The sequence below is a fragment of the Arvicanthis niloticus genome, chromosome 18, assembly GCF_011762505.2.
Source record: "Arvicanthis niloticus isolate mArvNil1 chromosome 18, mArvNil1.pat.X, whole genome shotgun sequence".
Taxonomy (NCBI): domain Eukaryota; kingdom Metazoa; phylum Chordata; class Mammalia; order Rodentia; family Muridae; genus Arvicanthis; species Arvicanthis niloticus.
The window spans coordinates 45,337,603-45,356,903 of NC_047675.1; the positions used below are offsets into that span (position 1 = coordinate 45,337,603).

Consider the following 19,301-nt stretch of genomic DNA (forward strand, 5'->3'; position numbering starts at 1 on the left):
TGACTCAATGCTCTGCAAACACATACCTGATTGTTGGTAAAGACCCTGAAGATGTGTAGCTCTGCATCTGGAGCAAATCCTTGGCACTCCCTCATGCTGGCAATCACACCTGCAACAAATGTGCCATGGCCCAGCCCTGAAGGCACAAAAAAAGAAGTCGCATGAAGACAGCTGAGGACAGACAAGGTACAACACTCAAAACCAATGACCATACATGCCTGGTCTTAGAAACACCTCAGTAGTTTCTGCTGCAGTTTTCCCTCCTCCCCTTACTCCCAACACCACTGCTCCTGTCTCTTTTGTGGTTAACTTCTCAGCAGGTACCACCTTCTCTTCTAGCCTCTACTTCCCCACATCATCTGTAAGCCTCTGAGGACCTGGGCTTGTCTGTGTAATCAGAGGCTAACTCACAAGCACTGGCTCCAGACCAAGAGCCCTGTCCTCATCTGACCTGGACCTACCATCATCCAGGGTCCGCTCATTGGTCCAGTTGGTTCTCTCCTTCACATTCTTGAAATGCGGATGCTTCTCACTGAGCCCAGTATCAAACACAGCAACTCTGACATTAGCACCTTATCCCCGAAGAGAAAACAACAATCACATTGGGAGAAATAATCTTGCTTGATTTCTACTCACAAAGCACCATTTCTTTAAGGGAGTCACAGTAAAGTTCAAACCCAATGTTCTGCATTTCATTCCCAGGTCCCAGACAATAGGAGAGATGCCCACCAGTCATCCTCTGACCTTAACATGCATACCATGGTATACATTTACATTCTCATTCTCTCTCTCTCTCTCTCTCTCTCTCTCTCTCTCTCTCTCTCACACACACACACACACACACACACACTCACTCTCTCTCTCCTGTATACATACACATACTTATGTTCACATACATACATGTACTCATATATATGTGTGTATATATATATATAAATATATGTGTATATACATATATATTCAAGTGTATACACATACACGAGTGCAACTCTATACATACACATGCACACACACATACTGTACACACACAAATCTTTACAAGAAAAATCAAAGTCACAGAAACAGACGCTGGTTTAAAGAGGTTAAGTGCAGGGAGAGTTCATTGTACTCATGCCACACATGGTAGGAAGGACAGACGTATATGATAGCAGACCTGTGGCAGGACAACCTAGCAGAAGCTCCTTGAATGTTGTCCAAGTCCCTGGTCTACAGAGTTCCTGGTCTACAACACACACCTGTGTATCCCATCTGCCACAGCACATCCGCCTGCAGTGTCTGGGCAACCTGGCGAGGAATGGCTCTCAGCAGTCGTCGACTTGAATGTCTTCCTGTTGCATGCCAGAATCCAGAGCCCAGGGAGAGACTGGCTCTTTTCAGGGGGCGTGATGACTGCCACTTCTGGCTCCACCGTGTTTCATTACAGGGCACGATGTGGTCAGCTAGAATCAAGGAAGAACATGATCAGAGACCAAGAGAAGTGCACACACCGTGCCCAGAGACAAAGTCACCTTGAAGTCATGTTTCAGGATGGTCCTCAAGGTAATCACAACTATGGGGCAGAACCCATTGCCATGTTATTTCCCAAATGATTCTTAGACTTCTGTAACCAGGGTACATAGAGAAAGACTTACAGCAACTTTTATAAAAGCCCCATTGGGCATCATGGGGTTACATCTGAAACCCCAGCACTAACAAGGCTGAAGCAGAATTACAGGTTTAAAGCCAGCCTAGGCTGTACTGATAAACCCTGTTTCAAATAAACCTTCTGTGATATCAAAACACTAAAGATAAAACTCATTCTCCCCAGTGGTCCGCCTTGAGATGACAGAGAAAATGGGAATGACCCAGGAGCTGGCCACTGGCTGCTGTACCAGCAGCTTTTACAGTGCTATACCAGGGCACACCTCAGGCCAGACTGCAGCGAGGACTTTAAACTACGAATTGCCCCAAACTCAGTCATTTCCTTACTTTCCAATTTCCTCTTTCAAAAACTAAAAGAACCAGGAGGACACGAAGGAAGGTCTGAGGTGATAAGAACACTCTACCTAGCTTGTGTGCTTTTGCCAAGATCTGTCAAACAGAACATTTAAATGATGAATTTTAATACCTGAAAAAAATATTCCTTCAAAAATAGGGCTGGAGAGATGGCTCAGCGGTTAAGAGCACTGACTGCTCTTCCAAAGGTCCCGAGTTCAATTTCCAGCAACCACATGTTGGCTCACAACCATCTGTAATGGGATCCAATGCCCTCTTCTTGTATTTCTAAAAACAGCTACAACATACTCATATAAATATAATAAATAAATCTTTTTTAAAAAAATTAAAAAGTAAAAGGGTGCTGGAGCAGTGGCACATACCTTTAATCCCAGCACTTCGGAGGCAGAGGCAGGCAGATCTCTCAGCTCAAGGCATGTCTGGTCTACAGAGTGAGTTCTAAGACAGCCAGGGCTACACAAAGAAACCCTGTCTTGAAAAAACAAAATAAATACATAAAATAAAATGAAATAAAAGTAAGATACTATTTACTTTTATACTTTTAAAGGTCTATGTTATAATGAAAAACAAATTATATTTTTGAAGCTGTAATTTCACTTATTAGTGGGGAAGCATGTGCAACTGTTTTGTCTCAGCTCTCTCCCTACATGGATGGCTCCCAGGGGCCAACCTCAGACTGCCCAGCTCACATGGCACACACCTTTCCTACTGAGCCACACTGCTGGCTTCAGATCAGTTTTGAGCACAAGCCTGTGTTCTGTTACTCCAACAGTACTGGTTCTCAAGGCTCCAGACCACACACATGAAAAAAGGGGGTCCTAGAAAAGAGACTGTCAATCCTGGGACATAACTGTCTGTCAGTCCAACTCAAATCTATCCACACCGTGTTTCCCTGGAGTGACTCTAGTCTTGATGTCAACAGAAGGGACAATTCCAGAATAGAGTAAGAATACCTTGATGACGGGAGCAGTCTGCTCTGCTTGATCTACAACAGAACACACCGCTCAAAGAAACTCAAAACAGACAGAGGCAAACTGTGTCATATGAACAATCACAAAAAAAACTGGGAAAATCAGCTTGGGCAGAAGAAACTGGTAAAAAGAAAGCAAGACATCTGCGAATAACAAAGAGCTGATGTCCTGGTCAGGGTCACTGCTGCTGTGATGACCACAGCAACTTGGGGTGGGGGTGTGTGACACCTACACTTCTAGGTGACAATCTATTGCTAAGGGAAGACAGGGGAGGAACTCAAATACGGAAGAAAGCTGGAGGCAGGAGCTGATGCAGAGGTCATGGGGGATGCTGCTCAGCCTGTAAGTCTGCTGCACTGCATCGATCGGCCGTTCCAAAGACTCAAAGGCTCTAGGCTAGCACATGATGGACAAAGCGGAGAATAACATGTTGTGTCCTACCCAATCAAAGAAACACTGAGGATTATCTTAGTTGGTGGAATGCCTGCCTAGCGCTCAAAGGCTCCACGTATGGTTACAAGCACCACCTAATCCTGGTGTGATGGTGAGAGCCTAAAGTTCCCATATGTGGAAGCAAAAGGATCAGAAGAAGTTCAAGGTTATCCTGGACTACCTAAGTTCTAGGTCACCCCGTGATACAAACAATCCATCTCAAAAAAGACAAAGGGGGGGAGGGGTAGTAAACTGTTAAAACTTGCGGCATGCTAACCTGGTTTGATAAATAGCAAAAAAATAAATGAAAATGTTTCCGTGATGGCATTAAGCCCGAGAAAGTGCGAGCCAGACTCTTTTGGCTCACACACACAGGCCTGCCAATGCCCACAGATTGCAAAGGTATACCACAACACCTACCTCTGTCTGGCCATAGTCAGGGAGCTCAGAGAGAAACAAAGCAAAGGCCAGGAAAAAGATACTTTGCAAGAGAGTTGGAGAAATGAAAGCCTGTACTCAGAGGAGACTCAAAGGCAAGGCCTACAGAGGGTGAGTGGCAGGCGGCTATAATCCCAGCATTTGTAAAGCTGAGGCAAGAAAACTGTCCCAGTGGCAGCCCAGCCTATAGAGCAGGACTCGGTCTTTTCCTTTCTAAGACTTTCCACTCTACACATGAAGGGCTGGTAGACTCAAAGTTCCGAGAGTCCCAAGTGAACACAGACAGAAACCAGCTGCCACAGAGATAAAGGTCACCACCATGCTACAGACCTTTAGAGTTCCTCCCAAGACAGTATGAAGCTTGTTTTCTCAAGAAAATGCTGTCCACTGGCTATGGCAGTACATGCTGGCAATCCCAGCACTTGGGAGGTAGAGGCAGGAGCACATTGAATGCCAGGAGTTCAAGACCAACCAGTCTCAGCATCAGAGTGAACCTGATGCCTGAGCTATAGCAAATTCTGTCTCAGAAAAGAAAACAAAGGAACTGCCTGTCAATCCAACATTCTCCACTTGAGAACTGTGAAAACGGACATAGGTGTTCCCAAATCCCCCTTAGTCTCTGTGGGGAAAGCCAAGCAGTGGTGTAACTGTGCTGAGTGTACTCACATTCAGCAAACTTCAAGGATCGAAAGACTTTCCGCTGGGGTGTCACTCGCTTGATGTTTGGGTGATCTTCAAGTGTGAGCAGCCCCGCCTTCTGCTTCTCTTTTATCTGAATCACCTCAAAATCACTAGGGTAGTCACTAGATGGGTTGTTCCGAGGTATTATTCTCCAGTTGTCCACTTCACTGCTTTTCAGAGCACTTGAAATAAATGAGTTTCTAGCTTTGGCTGTGAAGTATCCGTTGAAAGCCACAATATATTCTGAAATCAATGCCCACAGTAAAAATAAGTACTTATATACATAACAGAGTACAGCTACTCTGAAAGGTTGAGAAAAGAACAATGAACCTCAGAGCCCACAGCAAAGTAAGCATAAGAAGAGAGATGAGTGTGAACTGCCACAGGTGGCTGCATGAGAGATGAGTGTGAACTGCCAGGGGCGGCTGCATGAGAGATGAGTGTGAACTGCCACGGGCGGCAGCTCTGGGTAAAGCTGACTCACGTGAATCTCAAATCACACAAAATACACACTTCAAAAGCAAATACCTGTGCATTTTTCTAAAGTAAGTGTGGGTCTGATGAGACGGCTCAATAATTAAGGTCACGGACGGCTTTTGCTTCTGCTTTTGCAGAGAACCTGATCTCAGTTTCTAGCGCCCACATCAGGCAGCTCACGGCCACCAATAACTCTATAATCAAAATACATTTTAAGAAACATGAACCAGGATTGGAGAGATGGCTCAGGGGTTAAGAGTGCTTCCTGCTCTTGGAGAAGACCCTGGTTCAGTTCCCAGGCCCCACAGAAAAGCTCATAAGCACCTACAACTCTAGTTCCACAGGATCCAGAACCCTCTCTGGCCCCTGCAAGTACCAAGCACTCATGTGGTTCATGAGTGGCAAAACATGCAGGCAAAATTTTATATACTTAAAACATTTGTAAATTGAAAGAATAAATAAAGTAAAATAAGATAGAACCTCCATATTTACTAAAATTCAACTACAGTAAAGAAATAGAGTTTCCCAACAGGAAAAGGAATTCAGAGAAATATAGCTGTTTGTTCTACAGAAGGTGAAGACAAAGCTCAGGATCAAGTCACAGACTTCCTGCTCCGCCCTTCTGCCTGAGGCTTGACCTCCAAACTGTCAGCTGAGCACCTGCATCAGCACCTGCTACAGTGCTGCAGTCAGTGTTAGTCCAGGGCAAACACCTTAAGCAAAGGTTAGTGTCTGTATGATGTGCGCTCAGCCCATTTGAAATGTACCACAGAGGTGAATGGATGCCAGAATTTATATTAAGTTTGAAAACAGTAAGATGGGAGGCCCAACCCTGAAGACAAGTCATTACCATATTCCACCACAGTTGAGGAGAATTCCACCTTCAAAGTCAGGTGGGAACAGCTGGGGCATGGGGCCTTTTCAAAAGCTCTCTTCCCCAGCCTGTCACCAAGATGCTTTTTCCCACAGAGCAAAACCACCAGCAGCAGAAGCCAGATGTTGACGAGCTTCATGGTCCTAAGTGAATATGGTCATAAAATTGCATAAATTCAAATCGCACTAGGCTCTTCCTTGATCAGAAGTGGATCTGTTTTGGCTAAAAGCTGCAACCTTACTGATCAGCCATCCTACAGACTTGTCCAATGTAAAGAAAACCTCGGTCCCATGGTCACCCACGGCTTGGCCCAAAGAGAGGCTTTCATTTCTTTCTCCGCTTCTTCTCCATCTTGAACAGGGGCTTCTCTCATTAGGGCTGAGTCCACCGAGTCCTGAACTCCATTTGCACCAGACCCAAATCTAGCAGGATGCCCAATCCACCTCTCTGTAGCCAATCTGAAACAAAAGCAGCACACAGAGACATCAGTAGCATCCCGACCCAGCCAGCTGTGACAGTTCTAGCTGCATTTAATGGAAGGCTCAGACAGCTGTGGCCACCACACGCCACCGCAGTGCTTTGTTTACAATTCCTCACTCCTCACTGCTTTCATGGAAACATTCCGACAGCTCTAACAAGTGAAGAGACTGAGAACGAGAGCTGACAGGAGGAGCAGAAAGCAGGCTAGCCCCATCCCTGCAGCCTTCATGTCCCACCCTTCACGCCTTCCTCAGACTGTTTCCTGTCATCTGCAGCTCTCTATCATCCAGGCCTTTACCTTCTGCTGTAAATTACACCTAAGGACAGCCAATTTTAATCAGTTCTATAAGAGACAGCACTGTTTTCCACCAATTTTATAAAAATGGCACAGGTATTTTCTGCAGCCATTACATTTATTTTACCTGAAGCATCAAACTTAAACTGAAACAGTTTCATCTGTTATAAATAAAATCGGATTAGCTCTTTACTCAAAGTGGAACAGAGAACCATTTGTGAGGCACGCTACCCCTGAAGAAAGTGTTATTTGAGTGTAAGATTTCTCATGGGCTCAGATCTCTCTCAAAATAACTGAAGTAGCAGAGAAACAGCTGTTCTTCACAACAGTGGCAGTGGGGGCCAAAGTGCCACAGGGTGACCAGCTCGCCACCATACCTGTGGGGAACAAGCCAGCTGGGGTGGGGGCAGGAGGACACAGAACAAGTGAGGCCCTTGTACTGTTTTAAAAAAAAAAAAATCAGAGAAAGAATGAGCCACCAACAACCAAGCTGAGTGAGTCCAACTCAATTCTTCTGGCAGAAACTGGTACTTAGAGTAATGAAGAGGTTTTGGTTCGGCATCTGCCCATATGTACTTCCAAAACAGGGAAGGGATGAGACAGTACAGAGCGAGTAAAGGACCTAAACAGCTGATTAAACTTTACTGCAGTACCACCCTACTCTGCAAAACATACCAGTTTTGAACCAGAGACTGGGGCTGCCGGCATGTACTCACAGGAAAAGCAACTATGTCTGTGTCAACATAAAGACAGTGAGGATGCCAGACACAAGAACAAACGAGTAAAATAAAGAGCCAAGACTTTAGAGAGACCAGAGGTCAGCTAACACTACGGACACATTCTGCAGAGGCCAGAGTCTCTAGCACAGAAAGGAGTCTCAGAAAGCAGCCCTAAAGATCACTGGTCAAGGAGTATACAGCTGGTCACTGGAGTAAGCTTGCACTTTACCAAAGGGGCTGGAGAGGTTTCTCAGCAGTCAGGGCACTGGCTGCTCTTCCAAAGATCTGGGTTCCTTTCCCAGCACCCACATGGCAGCCCCCACCACCTGTCACTCTGGCTCTATGGCCCTCTGGGAGCAATGAAGACAGGGAACAGGGGACAGGGGGAAGGGCTATATGGAGATCATGGGAGAGAAGAGGCTTGACTTTAGACCTCACAGATTAAGTAGGCAGAGTCAACAAACTTCTGATGACCCGATGGAGGAGAATGCAGGTGAGGAATAAAGCCACAGGGTAACTTTGCCTCTAATGGAGATGGAGAAGACTATGGGAGCTGGCTCAGGGGAGGGAACACCCGCACTCACACCCACATGGTGTAAACTAAGTTGTGAACATCTATGTTAAGGATGTACACCAACACTGGGAAGTGGCCAGAACCTGTCAGAATCTTGGTCCACCCAGTACCTCTTCTTTGGGGAAGATGACAAGGAACAGGAGAGGCCAAAAGAGAAGGAAAACCAAACTTCCACAAGGAGAGTCTGGCCACTGGATGATTGTAATAGCTTAGTTTTTAGCAGGAGAGGAAGATGGCTCAGCAGAGGAGGGCACTTGCTACCAAGCCTGACTACCTGAGTTCCATCCCTGGAGCCTACATGGTAGAAGGCACACACTGATTCCGCACGTATGACTGCTCTGATCTCCACACTAGCACCCGTTCACATTCACAAAGTAAGTAAATGTTTTGTTTTGTTTTGTTTAAATGTCACTGCTCCTTTCTAGAAAAAGGTTACAGGTGGCCCTGGTCTGACTGCACTCTACCAAGCCCTGTCGACTTCAGGAACTGGCTCTCCACACCCACCAGTGCTAGAAGGAAGTAAGGAGAAAAGGAAGCCGCTGCAGGTACAAAAGTCTCCTGGGATAAATGAGCAGGCTGGAAATGACAGAAAACTCAAGCAACTCTGCTGTACAGAGCTAAGTAACCTGTTTATTGTCCTCAAAGGTGAAAAGTCCAGGCTTTTAGAGACATTACAGTGGCAGACCTGTGGTGGAAAAGGACAGAGCCTGAGGTTTCTACACGTCCCCAAACCTGGAAGAAGACTCAAATCATTTTCCTTTCTGGTTTCTATGTCACCACTCAACAGTGCATGTACCACTAACCCCTGTGCTCTTGGGCCTGATCCACACACATGTCCAGTGCAGCTTTTAAAGAAAAGAATGCATCTTCAGGGCTGTAACACACATACCCACCTGTATCAACAACCCATGGTGCCCAGGACATGACCCCAAATCAGTAAACCTGAGCTCCAAGCCATGCTCACTAGCTAGTGGCAAGCAGGAGCACCACAACAGACATGAGTTACACAGACAGGTGTGTGTACATAGGCTCACACACAGAGAGAAAGAAAACTACTAACTTGTCCTTCCCTTTCTGAGTTAGTATGCTGAGGACAAGGAGGCCACAGAGAGCCAGTGAGAACAGAGTCTAGTAGGTAAGAGAGTGTGTGAGGAGAAGGCCATCGAAGAATAGAACCTGCCATTCAGTAGTGAGCTGAAACCGAAATGCTGGTACAAACTCCAGGTTTTCAGATGTGCAGAGAAATGCAGAAATGAACAAGTGGGCATCTGAACAAACTCATCTACCATGAGGACACAGCAGCAGTGCATGCACTGTACCCCCAGGAAGGAGTCTCCCATGTGCCCAGATGGCTGAGTACCACTCTCCAGGGAAAGAGGTTAGGCTCCTTGAGGAGTGAGCTCAAGGGCAGGCTGGGCTAGATGAGATGACTCTGGAGCCCTGCAGCAGACGTGAGGCGGTGCTCCCTGGGAAAATGGGGCTGCGTTGCCAGAAACCAGGGGCGAGGGCCTCTCCCTAGCCAAATCTGAGACAATCTAGCTTCACAATACCTAATGAGTAACAGATCACAACTCTGTGAAAATTCAAAACGGGAAAACAGATCCCAACACAAAGTGGAAGCTTAAGGAAACTTCTGCTGTTTACACAGTTTAAAAATGCCACCATTAAAATACATATTTACAAAGAGGAAGAGTGACTTCATTACTCTATACATGCCAACCAGCCACAGGCCCAGCCCACCCCCTCCCCCAGCAGAAAAACTGAGAAGAACCATGTCTATTTCTAGGTTCCTTCCAAAACTTCACAGCAGTCAAATCACGAGGAGGCATCAGATAAACCCCAAGGGCCATTTCATGAAGCGGCCTACCACCCACCAGTTGTACAGTGACACCCAGGAGATGGATACATTGACTACAATGAACCAGGAGTGCGGCTGGCCATGGGATCTACTGATGAGCGGCTCCAACCCCACAAGCCCACAACCCCCTACATCTAAGAGCATGTAAATCCTTCACATAAAATGGCATAGCACTTCCACAGGAACAGTGAACATCTACCCACATACTTTAATTTACACCAGTATTATAATAGCTAACAACGTAAATGCTAAATGTTAGGCCATATTGTCCAGAGACAAGGCATGCTCAGTACATACACATCCTGACTGCTTTGGTTTTTAAAGACTTTTATCTTGTGTCTGAGTGTTTTCTGAGTGTACCACGTATGTGCAATGCCCACGGAGGCCTGCAGAGGACGTGGGATCCCCTGGTGCTGGAGCTGCCACGTAGGAACTGGGAACAGAACTCAGGCTCCTTGTAAGAGTAGCAAGTGCTCTTAACCACTATCTAACTCAACACCCCCAAACAGTTTCACTCAGCAATTGGCTGAATACGTGAATGTGGGGACAGGATAGTGGGCATGGGGGGCACGCTAACTCCCATTCTACAGAGCAGTCGCATTTTCTGAAAAGCTTCAGTTAAAAACATTCTGTTCGAATTAGCTTTAATGCTTTTACCATTTACATTGTAAATAAACAAAAACCAGGCAACTTTCTGAAAAAAAGTGAAGAATATAACTCATACTTCATAATCAACAAATCTACTAAGTATTCTCATTTGTCAATATGTGCTAAAACCCTTAAAACTGTACAGAAGGCCGGGCGGTGGTGGCGCACGCCTTTAATCCCAGCACTTGGGAGGCAGAGGCAGGTGGATTTCTGAGTTCGAGGCCAGCCTGGTCTACAAAGTGAGTTCCAGGACAGCCAGAGCTACACAGAGAAACCCTGTCTCGAAAAAAACAAAAAAAAAAAAAAAAACCTGTACAGAAAAGATTCCTCACCAGGAAGAAAAACTTAACACTTACTTAGCATTTCTTGGTAGAAGGCTGGATTTACTATCTCGTGGATAACTCACATAACCCTCAGAACATCCTGTTACTACCCACCCTGGGTGAGAAAACAGGCCTAAAGGATGGATACCCTTGCTGCCCCCTATACCCTGTGGCTAAGTGGGAAGCTGTCAGGGAACCCAGTGTCTGAGTCACAGTCTTCAGAAGAAAGGAGCCTGATGTTTTAAAAATGCCCCTTAGACTGCAGCCCAACATGCAAGACCCTGAAAGCACACTATTTGTATCCAGGGATAGACAGTAAAGCACTGTAATGGGGAAGAATTTGAGACTATGTAAGTATGCAATAATGGGGGACAGATGGGGAAAGGATTATGGTTTGTTTGCACTACAGAATGCCCTGCAGCATTTTTTCAAACTAAGTCTTAATAAGACTGAATCATGGTCCCCCACAGATGTCCACATCCTGTCCCCCAGAACCTGTGGATGTGACTGTATACCAAGATTCAGCAGGATGTGAGCACCCTAAGCTGAGGAGAGATCCCCCACCCTCTGGTCACTATTAGGTCTCTATACAGCTAAGTGGATGGTTCAGAGGTAGGACAATAAAAAGTCAGGATGTGGTTTTTGTTAGAAAGAAATCAAGGTGCCAAGGAATTATAGGTAGCTTTTATAAAGAGAAGGAACCGGATCTGTCTTGAGAGCCTCCAGAAAAAAACAGCTGCCAACACCGACTCTGAGACTCACTGTGGACTTCTGACCTCTAGAATGCTAAAGTGGTTTGTGCTATAATAGGAGAACGAGCTAATGACGTACTAAAGAAATCAATTCATGTATAGAATGGTCCAGACTCTGCACATATACATCCTCCTCTGTGAGACGGGGTCTTGCTACACAGTCCAGGCTATACTGGACCTATGTAGACCAGAACGGCCTCAAGCTTATTAGATCCACCTTCTTCCACCTCCTAAGTGCTAACAAACTTTGACTTTTAAAATTGCATCCATGGGGTTGGAGAGATGACTCAGTGATTGAGAGCACTTGCTGCTCTTGCAGAGGACACAGGTTTGATTCTCAGCACCCTCAAAGTGGTTCACAACCAACCCTAACTCCAGTTCAAGGGATCCACCACTCTCTGCTTACCTCTGCAGGCACCAGTAAAGCACATCATGAATATACATATATTAGGCAAAATAAAGGTTAATCTATAAAGTTTTTTAATGTATCTATGTACACAGGAAAAATAACTCTGAAAGGTAACTAATAAAACAGTAAAAGCGCTGTAGCAGTGACTTACTCTTCTCCACTTTATTACATCTCTTCACAGTTTACGAGCTTTTGTTTTTATAATTAGACAAAGCATTATTGTTTATTATTTTAAATAAATCCTTTAAAATAAATTTTAAATAAGAAGGTTACATTTTCTGGTAAGACAGCAGCACAAAAGTTCAACTGTGAGCCAGGCGTGAGAGCGCACGCCTTTAAACCCAGCACTGGAGAGGCAGAGGCAGCAGAATCTCCGAGGGTTCAAGGCCAGCCTGGTTTACATAGTGAGTTCTAGGACAATCACCTACATAGTGAGACCCTGTCTCAAAAACAAAGTAACAACAGAACCACCATGTCACACTCACTTATTTCGCTATACAGTAATCTTACGCTGTTCCTCTCTGAGTTGTTCCCACAAATCTGTCTACAGTGACCTTCCCAACTACAGGAGAATCTGCAGCTCCTCATGGCTGCTTCCAGAAACTCCACAGGGATGCCGCTCTACTTGCAGGGTCTCTTGAGGCCGCCCCTGGATTCAACAAGTAGTGATCAGATTTAATTCCCAGGCATCCTTGTAGAAGACCTGGTTATCTTCTATAAAAAGCATACCCTAAAGAAGGCCTTTCCACCCATGGCTTCCCCTGAGTGTGAGACTGCACTGCTCAGATGGGTGGACTCAAGATGAGCCCAACATCAAATTCTGCCTGAGAAAGACACCTGCACATCAGGGACAGATGCAACGGGTACAGTGTGAGAGAGGGAAGAGTGAGCAGCAAAGGGCAACTAATATCCCTTTCAGATCTGAAATTCTTTGTACAATGTGTACATTGTAAGAGAACACCACCAAGATTACACATCTAAGCACAATTTAAACATATCTAAAGTTATTTGCTTGAATATAACTTTAAAATCTAATTCAGGTGAGAGGAAATGACTCATACCACAGTCATCTAATTATGCCACCATGCCCTGCATCTTCAGAAACGAGTTACTGAAATAACTCCAGTGAAGGCCGTTTAAACCATGAAAGGGTACTATCCAATTTAATTAAAAGTTGGCTGGAAAATGATCTCTTCTGAAACTCAACTGCACACTTGGCTGTATTCCCACTGTTTAACAGGCTAACAATTAAGCAGTGCCAGAAGGTATTCTCTCAAAGGTGCATGTGGAGGTCTCAATAAGCCAGCACTGTTCAGTGTTGTGTGAACAGGGAGGCCGAGGTATCTAGTGCCTGTCTGTGCAGAGTTTGCTCTTGGTTCCTAGTCTCTGCATATCTAACAGGTACCAGCCAACCACAGACTGGGCCACCACACTTCTTACTTTCCTCATTTTAGCTGAAATTCATTTCCTTGTCAATACTGTCAAGATTAACAGGAATGACGACTCAGTGGTTAAGAGCACTTACTGGTTTTCCAGAGGACCAGGGTTCTATTCCCAGAACCCACACGCTCTGGTCTCCTCAGGCAAGAGGTGTGCAGAGACATGCAGGCTAGACTGTCATATACACGAGAGAAACAAGTAAAACAGCCAATAGGTAGGATCAGATGGTTCCATGGGTAAAGGCACTTACTGCGCTGGCCTGATGACCTGAGTTTGATCCCTGGAACCGACTCCACAGTTGTCCTCTGACCTCCACATGTGTGCACCTACACACATCATACATACATGGATTTACAAAGCACATCAAAACAGACTGCACCACTAGGAAAGAAATCTACTCATTTGTCACCTCCTACAATACCAAATGAAAGTCTGGATTCCTGAGCATTTCAGATCAAGGGGTGGGTTCTGAGCCCATCTACACCACCCCCAAAGTAACAAGAGTTGTTAATAAGGGGCTGGACAGTAGTTAAGAACACTGGCTGCCTTCCCAGAAGACCCAGGTTTGATTCCTTACATCCATGTGGCAGCTTAGAACTGTCTGTAACTCCAGCTCCAGGGGATGCAACACCCTTACATACATATACAGGCAGGCAAAATGCCAATGCACATGAAATAAATATAAATAAATAATCACTTTAGGAAAAAAAAGTTGTCAATAATATACAACTTTCTCCTCAAAAGAAACCACTAAAAAGACTCCTTGGAGGAGCTGGGAAGATGGTCCATGAGGCACAAGGGCTTGAATTAAGACCACCAAATTCACACAGAAAGCTAAGGTAGACTGCCCCTGGGGCACAGTGGCCCCTTGGTCTAGCTCAATCACTGAGTCCCTGTCTCAAAAAAATCAGATGAGTGTGATCAAGGAAGACACCTGCAGAGCTCTGGCCTCCACAGAGACACTTCCCTTGGGCCTCCCATCAGACAGAGAACGTAAATCAGAGAATAACGCATACGAGAGCACCAAGAATGAACAAGATCTGACTAGAAAAACACACGCTCCTTCATTCCCACTGAGTCGGGGAGGGGAAGCCTATGAACACTACATCACTTCCTAAATAGTAACAGCAAACTGTTGGTTATATGGGATGTTTGGAGACTGCAGGTGAGACTTAATGGGCAAAAGTGCAGGTTCAGGTAGCCACCTCATCCCTACACAAAAATAAATAAATAAATAAATAAATAAATAAACCCACAAAACCCAGCTCTGTGGCCAAATGTGTCACATCCTGCATGATAAAACCTTCTTGGCAAAAGGTATTCCACGTGAACGGGGGTAACTGTGGGCTATAAAGACAATGGAATATCATCCAGGCATAAAAGATGAAATACTGATTGACGCTACAACATAGATAATTCTGGAAACAAGGCACCAAAGGCCACATGTGATTCCTGACTATTCCCCAAAGGCAAACCTAAGGAGACAAGTCCATTGGTGATAAGCAGACTAAGAATCCGTACTAATCACAGAAGGGCACCGGGAGTCTTGGGAGTGGTTGTCAAAGTGGGCTGTGGTGCCGACTGAACTGCTCGGCTAGCTGACACAAAGTCACAAGGCGGCACCACTTAATACAAGGGACCCTGTGATAGGGACGTTTTATAAAAACCAAGTTCTTACGTTTAAAAAATAACGGTAAGCGGTGTGGTGCTGGACGTTTTAAATCCCGGCACCAGGCAGAGACAGGAGGATCAGGAGTTCAAAGCCAGAGCTACTCAGACCTTGTCTCAAATATTAACTTTTCTTCCCCCCCACTAGTTTTGCAAATTTTAATGCTTTTCTCTGTCTGGCTTTTCATTCGTTTCCAAACCTAGAGGCTAGCGAGGCTAGCCCCAGAATCAAATCTTCAAGTGCTCCTCCCGTCCCTTCAAAGCGCCACTCGAGAACGCCTAACAGTAAATGCAAGTAGGAGCCGCGCTATGCACGGACGGACCCGCAGGCCCCTTCCGCGGGACTCGCGACCGCAGGGCCCTGCGGAGGCGAAGCGCGCGTGCGCACAGCGGCGCGCAGGCGCAGGCCTGGCCGCTGCGCCGAGCCAATTTCTGGGGAAGCAGATGCGGTCGCCGGCAGCCCCCGCGCGGGCAGCGAGCGGCAGGACCTAGAGCGCGGCCGGCTCTCTCCCGCCGCCGACTGACGTACCTGCGTCCGCCTCAAGCTTGGAGCCGGCGGACCCGGGGGAACGGCGGCTCCGCCGCAAACACGCCTCGGGTCTCCATTCGGGGGATGTTTACCCGCAAGTCTCGCGAGACCACGCCGCTAAGGGGAACGGGAGCGACGACCAGGCGTGCGGAGCACGCCCGCGACCAGCGTGCGCGCTCCTGACGGCCCGGCACCGAGGCGAGAGGTTGTGCAGTGATCTCGCGACTTTCTGCGGCCTTGGGGCGGGGCCAGGAGGGGGCGAGGTCCGGGGGGGCGGAGCCAGATCGCGTTCTCTAGGTATATATGTTGGGAAGACGTGCTTCTTGAGTTTCTTCCGGCTTTCTGGCCTGGAAAGGGACTGCGCACTTTTGCACGAACGAAGTGGGCCGGCTCCTATCCAATCTATATATTCTCAACTACTCCCATGGCCCCAGCTGCTGAGAGGGCCTCTGATGGCCCAGTTGATTCCTGCTGCCAGGTGGGGGCATCTACATCTTGAGAAACAGGAAGGGCATTTGTAACACCAAACAGTTATCATTTGGAACAAACGGGATCAATGTGAAATTCGTCCGATAAAACGCACTTGAGCGATTTAGACACCAGTAGGATGGCCCATTCTCAGCCTCAGTACTGAGCTGGATCTCACCTGGCCCTGGCAAAACCTGAGTGTGGGCGGCAAGCAGCTTGGGGAGTGTGACTGAACCAAACAGGATGGAGGAGACAAACTTCTCAGAGTCCCAGGCTCACAAGCTCGCGAGATGGGCCTTGGCTACCAAGCCTGGTATAGAAACCGGGTCTTTCACTAGGACCTCCAGCTGAGCAAACTCAAGGGGATCTGGCTCCGGGATTTGGCTCAGGGTATAGAGGAGACCTTGTGCAGAACTCTTGTTGCCTTTTTCCTCAGGTGTTCAGTCAGAAAAGGCAGATGGATGCTAGAAAGATGATTCGCCTAGAAGAGTGCATGTAAGAGGGGACACTACTCTTGTCTAGGAGCCAAGTTTAGATCCCAGAATGCATCATGGACAGCTCACTGTAACTTCCGCTCCAGAGGGATCTGCTGTTTTAGGCCTCTGTGGGCCCCTGTACTCCTATGCATAAGCCTACACAGACATACAAGGTTTTAAAAGGGCAGTTTTGAGACAGATGTATGGTATGTGGATGTAGCCCCACACATTGAAAAGGACATACCGCATTTGTTCCCAGGTTCCAGAGCCCTATGGGTGACCCATCCTTTGGGAGACCTATGTGGTGGCCCCCCTGCCTCCCTACTCTGTGCCCCGGGACTTCTTCAATCTTGCTCTTGGCCTGAGTCTCCCTGCTAATTCACCACACTCTCCCAAGGTCTTCTGTCCTTCAGCTGCCTGGAGCCCAGTAATTAGAAGCCTCTTGCTGGCTCTGGAGAAACTGGGAACAATAAGTTGATGTCATAAAGGCCCCATTAAGCCTGCTTAAGAAATACTAAGTTGCATACAATAGACTTTAGCTGAGGGAGTGCTCAAGGCTGAAGTGTACTAGCCAGACTGTATAAAAAGACAACTGCACCTTGAACATAAAGTTTTGGTTTTCTGAGTGTTTCTGTTAAGATCTGTTCATTAAGATCGCCACCTATTAGGAACATAACAAAAAGGAGACACCCCTGGCTCGCAGCTGGCCATCGGACCGTCCCCTATCAAAGACCACGCCTCGGTTAGAAACTCCAAAGGCACTGGGTCACAACCCCACTGAATCCTGGTCCTCATTAAGTCCAGGTTCCCTTATCAGCAAGAACAATAGTCTTCCAAGCAGACATGCTGACCCTGGTAACAGCTACTTGGAATAAGTACCAGCTACCCTGGCAACAGCTGTCTTGGAATAAGTAGAGCAATTACTTTATGTTTTTAAATTCCCCACTTGTTCAAACAACCAAACTTTGGAATTTCTGTGTCTGTGACGCAAATTTAACTGCTCAAAGTGTAACGATGGGGCCTGAAACTCCTTAAACCGATGGGGATTTCTCTTCAGGATTGGTTCCCTTTTGCGTAGTAGCTAGAACCAATCCCATGCTACCATTAAAGAGTATCCCTTATTAATCTCTAAGTGCCAGAGTGACTTCTCACTGGGAGGTATTGTGTCTACAATCTCACTGTGGTTATACGGCGATGTGCTATAGAGAGAACCTCCGTGTACAGAGGACCCGCGCAGTCACATACAAACGTGATTTTGTTTGATCCAGGGAACTTAAACATCTGCAGGACTGCTCCCCTCAAACTCCAAGGGATAACTGCATAGTAACCACATGACCACGGGACTGCCAGAGGGAGGCTTGCTGTCACTGTCCACAAACACATCACAACTCAAAGCACATAGGAGGCATGGTCAGTCCTGAGTCAGGGACTGTACCAAGCTCACTGTGGACAGAGAAGAGCAGAGATGGAGGAAAGACATCATCAAGACTGAGGAAACACCACCAATCCTCTGGTCCCCAAACAGGGAGAGATCTTATATCACTGAAGTAAGCAAAACAAAAATGGCCGATCAGGGGGCTAAGAGATAGTTCAGTGGTTAAGGGGACTTACTGCTCTTCCAGAAGACCTAAGTTCAGTTCCCAGCACCCACATCAGGTAGCTCACAAGCACCTGTAACTCCGGGGATATCTGACTCTCTTCTCTTGTGGGGAGCCGACAGAAGGCGGCTATCATCCTTGCAGCCATCTTGAGCCATATACCCTGACAAGAGACTTGTTTACAACAGCCTACAACAGCTGAGCACACTCTGATAACATCTTGTTTTATATACCCAGGATTTTCCCTTGGGTGTGTGTGACTTAAAGGTGTGTCTTAGAGACTTAAAGGCGTGACTTAAGAAGTGAGACTTATAAAAGGCAAGAGGCAGACAGAAGAGGGGACTTGAAACTTGGAGGCACTAGGAACTAGGGACTAGGAACTAGAAACTTGGGACTTGGACTAGGAACAAGGGACTTGGAAAGAGAGAAGAAGAGAGATTTGAGAATAAACAGGACTGAATCACACTCTGTCTGGTCTCCATTCTTCGCGTCCGCCCTCACTCTCTCTCTTGCTGAACCCTGACCCGTGGATCAGAGCAGCAGCTTGAGGCGGGACATTCTCTGGCCTCTGTGCCCCCCTGCACACATGGCATAGACTCACATAGATGCATAAATACAACAAAATATAAATCAATAAAAAGGGGGTCTGGAGAGATGACTCAGTGGTTAAGAGCACAGGTTACTCTTAAGGGGGACCCAGATTTGATCTCTCTACTGCCCATATGGTAGCTCATAACCATCTGTAACTCTAGTCCCAGGAAATCTAATGCCCTCCAACGGCACCTGCATGTATGTGGTGCATACAAGTTCACACAGCCAAACATATACATACATACATACATACATACATACAATTAACCTAAGAAACACAGAAGGAAAAGACCCATTAAGAACTCTGTTCTCTCCCACCTCTCTTTCCAATCTCTAAAACCTACCTCAATTGGCCTTTGCACCTACCATACAACTGAAACGGTTCGTGTTGAGCCACCTCACCATCTCCACAACACCAAGTGCAGAGCCCACCCTCAGTTACTCAGCCAGAGCATGAGAACAGGTCCCTCTGGTGCCCAGTGGGCAGTAGGCACAATGATGTGTGCCCTGTTGTTTAACCAATGACAACCACCGGTGTTGACAAGTCAACCTCTGCTCATGTCTGTAAGGGAAAAAAAAAAAGAAGCTCTCCTGCCAGTGACACC

The 19,301-nt window shown here is 46.6% G+C and overlaps 1 protein-coding gene across 3 annotated transcripts in view; it reads right to left on the reverse strand.

The window, feature by feature from the left end:
• The window catches only part of Mbtps1 (membrane bound transcription factor peptidase, site 1), a 48,774-nt gene extending 33,024 nt beyond the window's left edge, over nt 1-15,750 (reverse strand). The window contains exons 1-7 of one of the 3 annotated variants that reach the window (XM_076915949.1): nt 15,564-15,750; nt 13,617-13,692; nt 5,845-6,326; nt 4,503-4,760; nt 1,236-1,439; nt 462-572; nt 27-136 (exon numbers count right to left, since the gene is read on the reverse strand). In XM_076915949.1, the coding sequence (XP_076772064.1) occupies nt 27-136; nt 462-572; nt 1,236-1,439; nt 4,503-4,760; nt 5,845-6,007 (846 nt within the window). In that variant the 5' untranslated portion in view covers nt 6,008-6,326; nt 13,617-13,692; nt 15,564-15,750. Of the gene's footprint in view, nt 1-26; nt 137-461; nt 573-1,235; nt 1,440-4,502; nt 4,761-5,844; nt 6,327-13,616; nt 13,693-15,044; nt 15,356-15,563 lie in introns of those variants that run through there. The other 2 variants (XM_076915950.1, XM_034522286.2) reach the window with 2 other exon arrangements.
• Between the last annotated feature and the right edge of the window lie 3,551 nt (nt 15,751-19,301).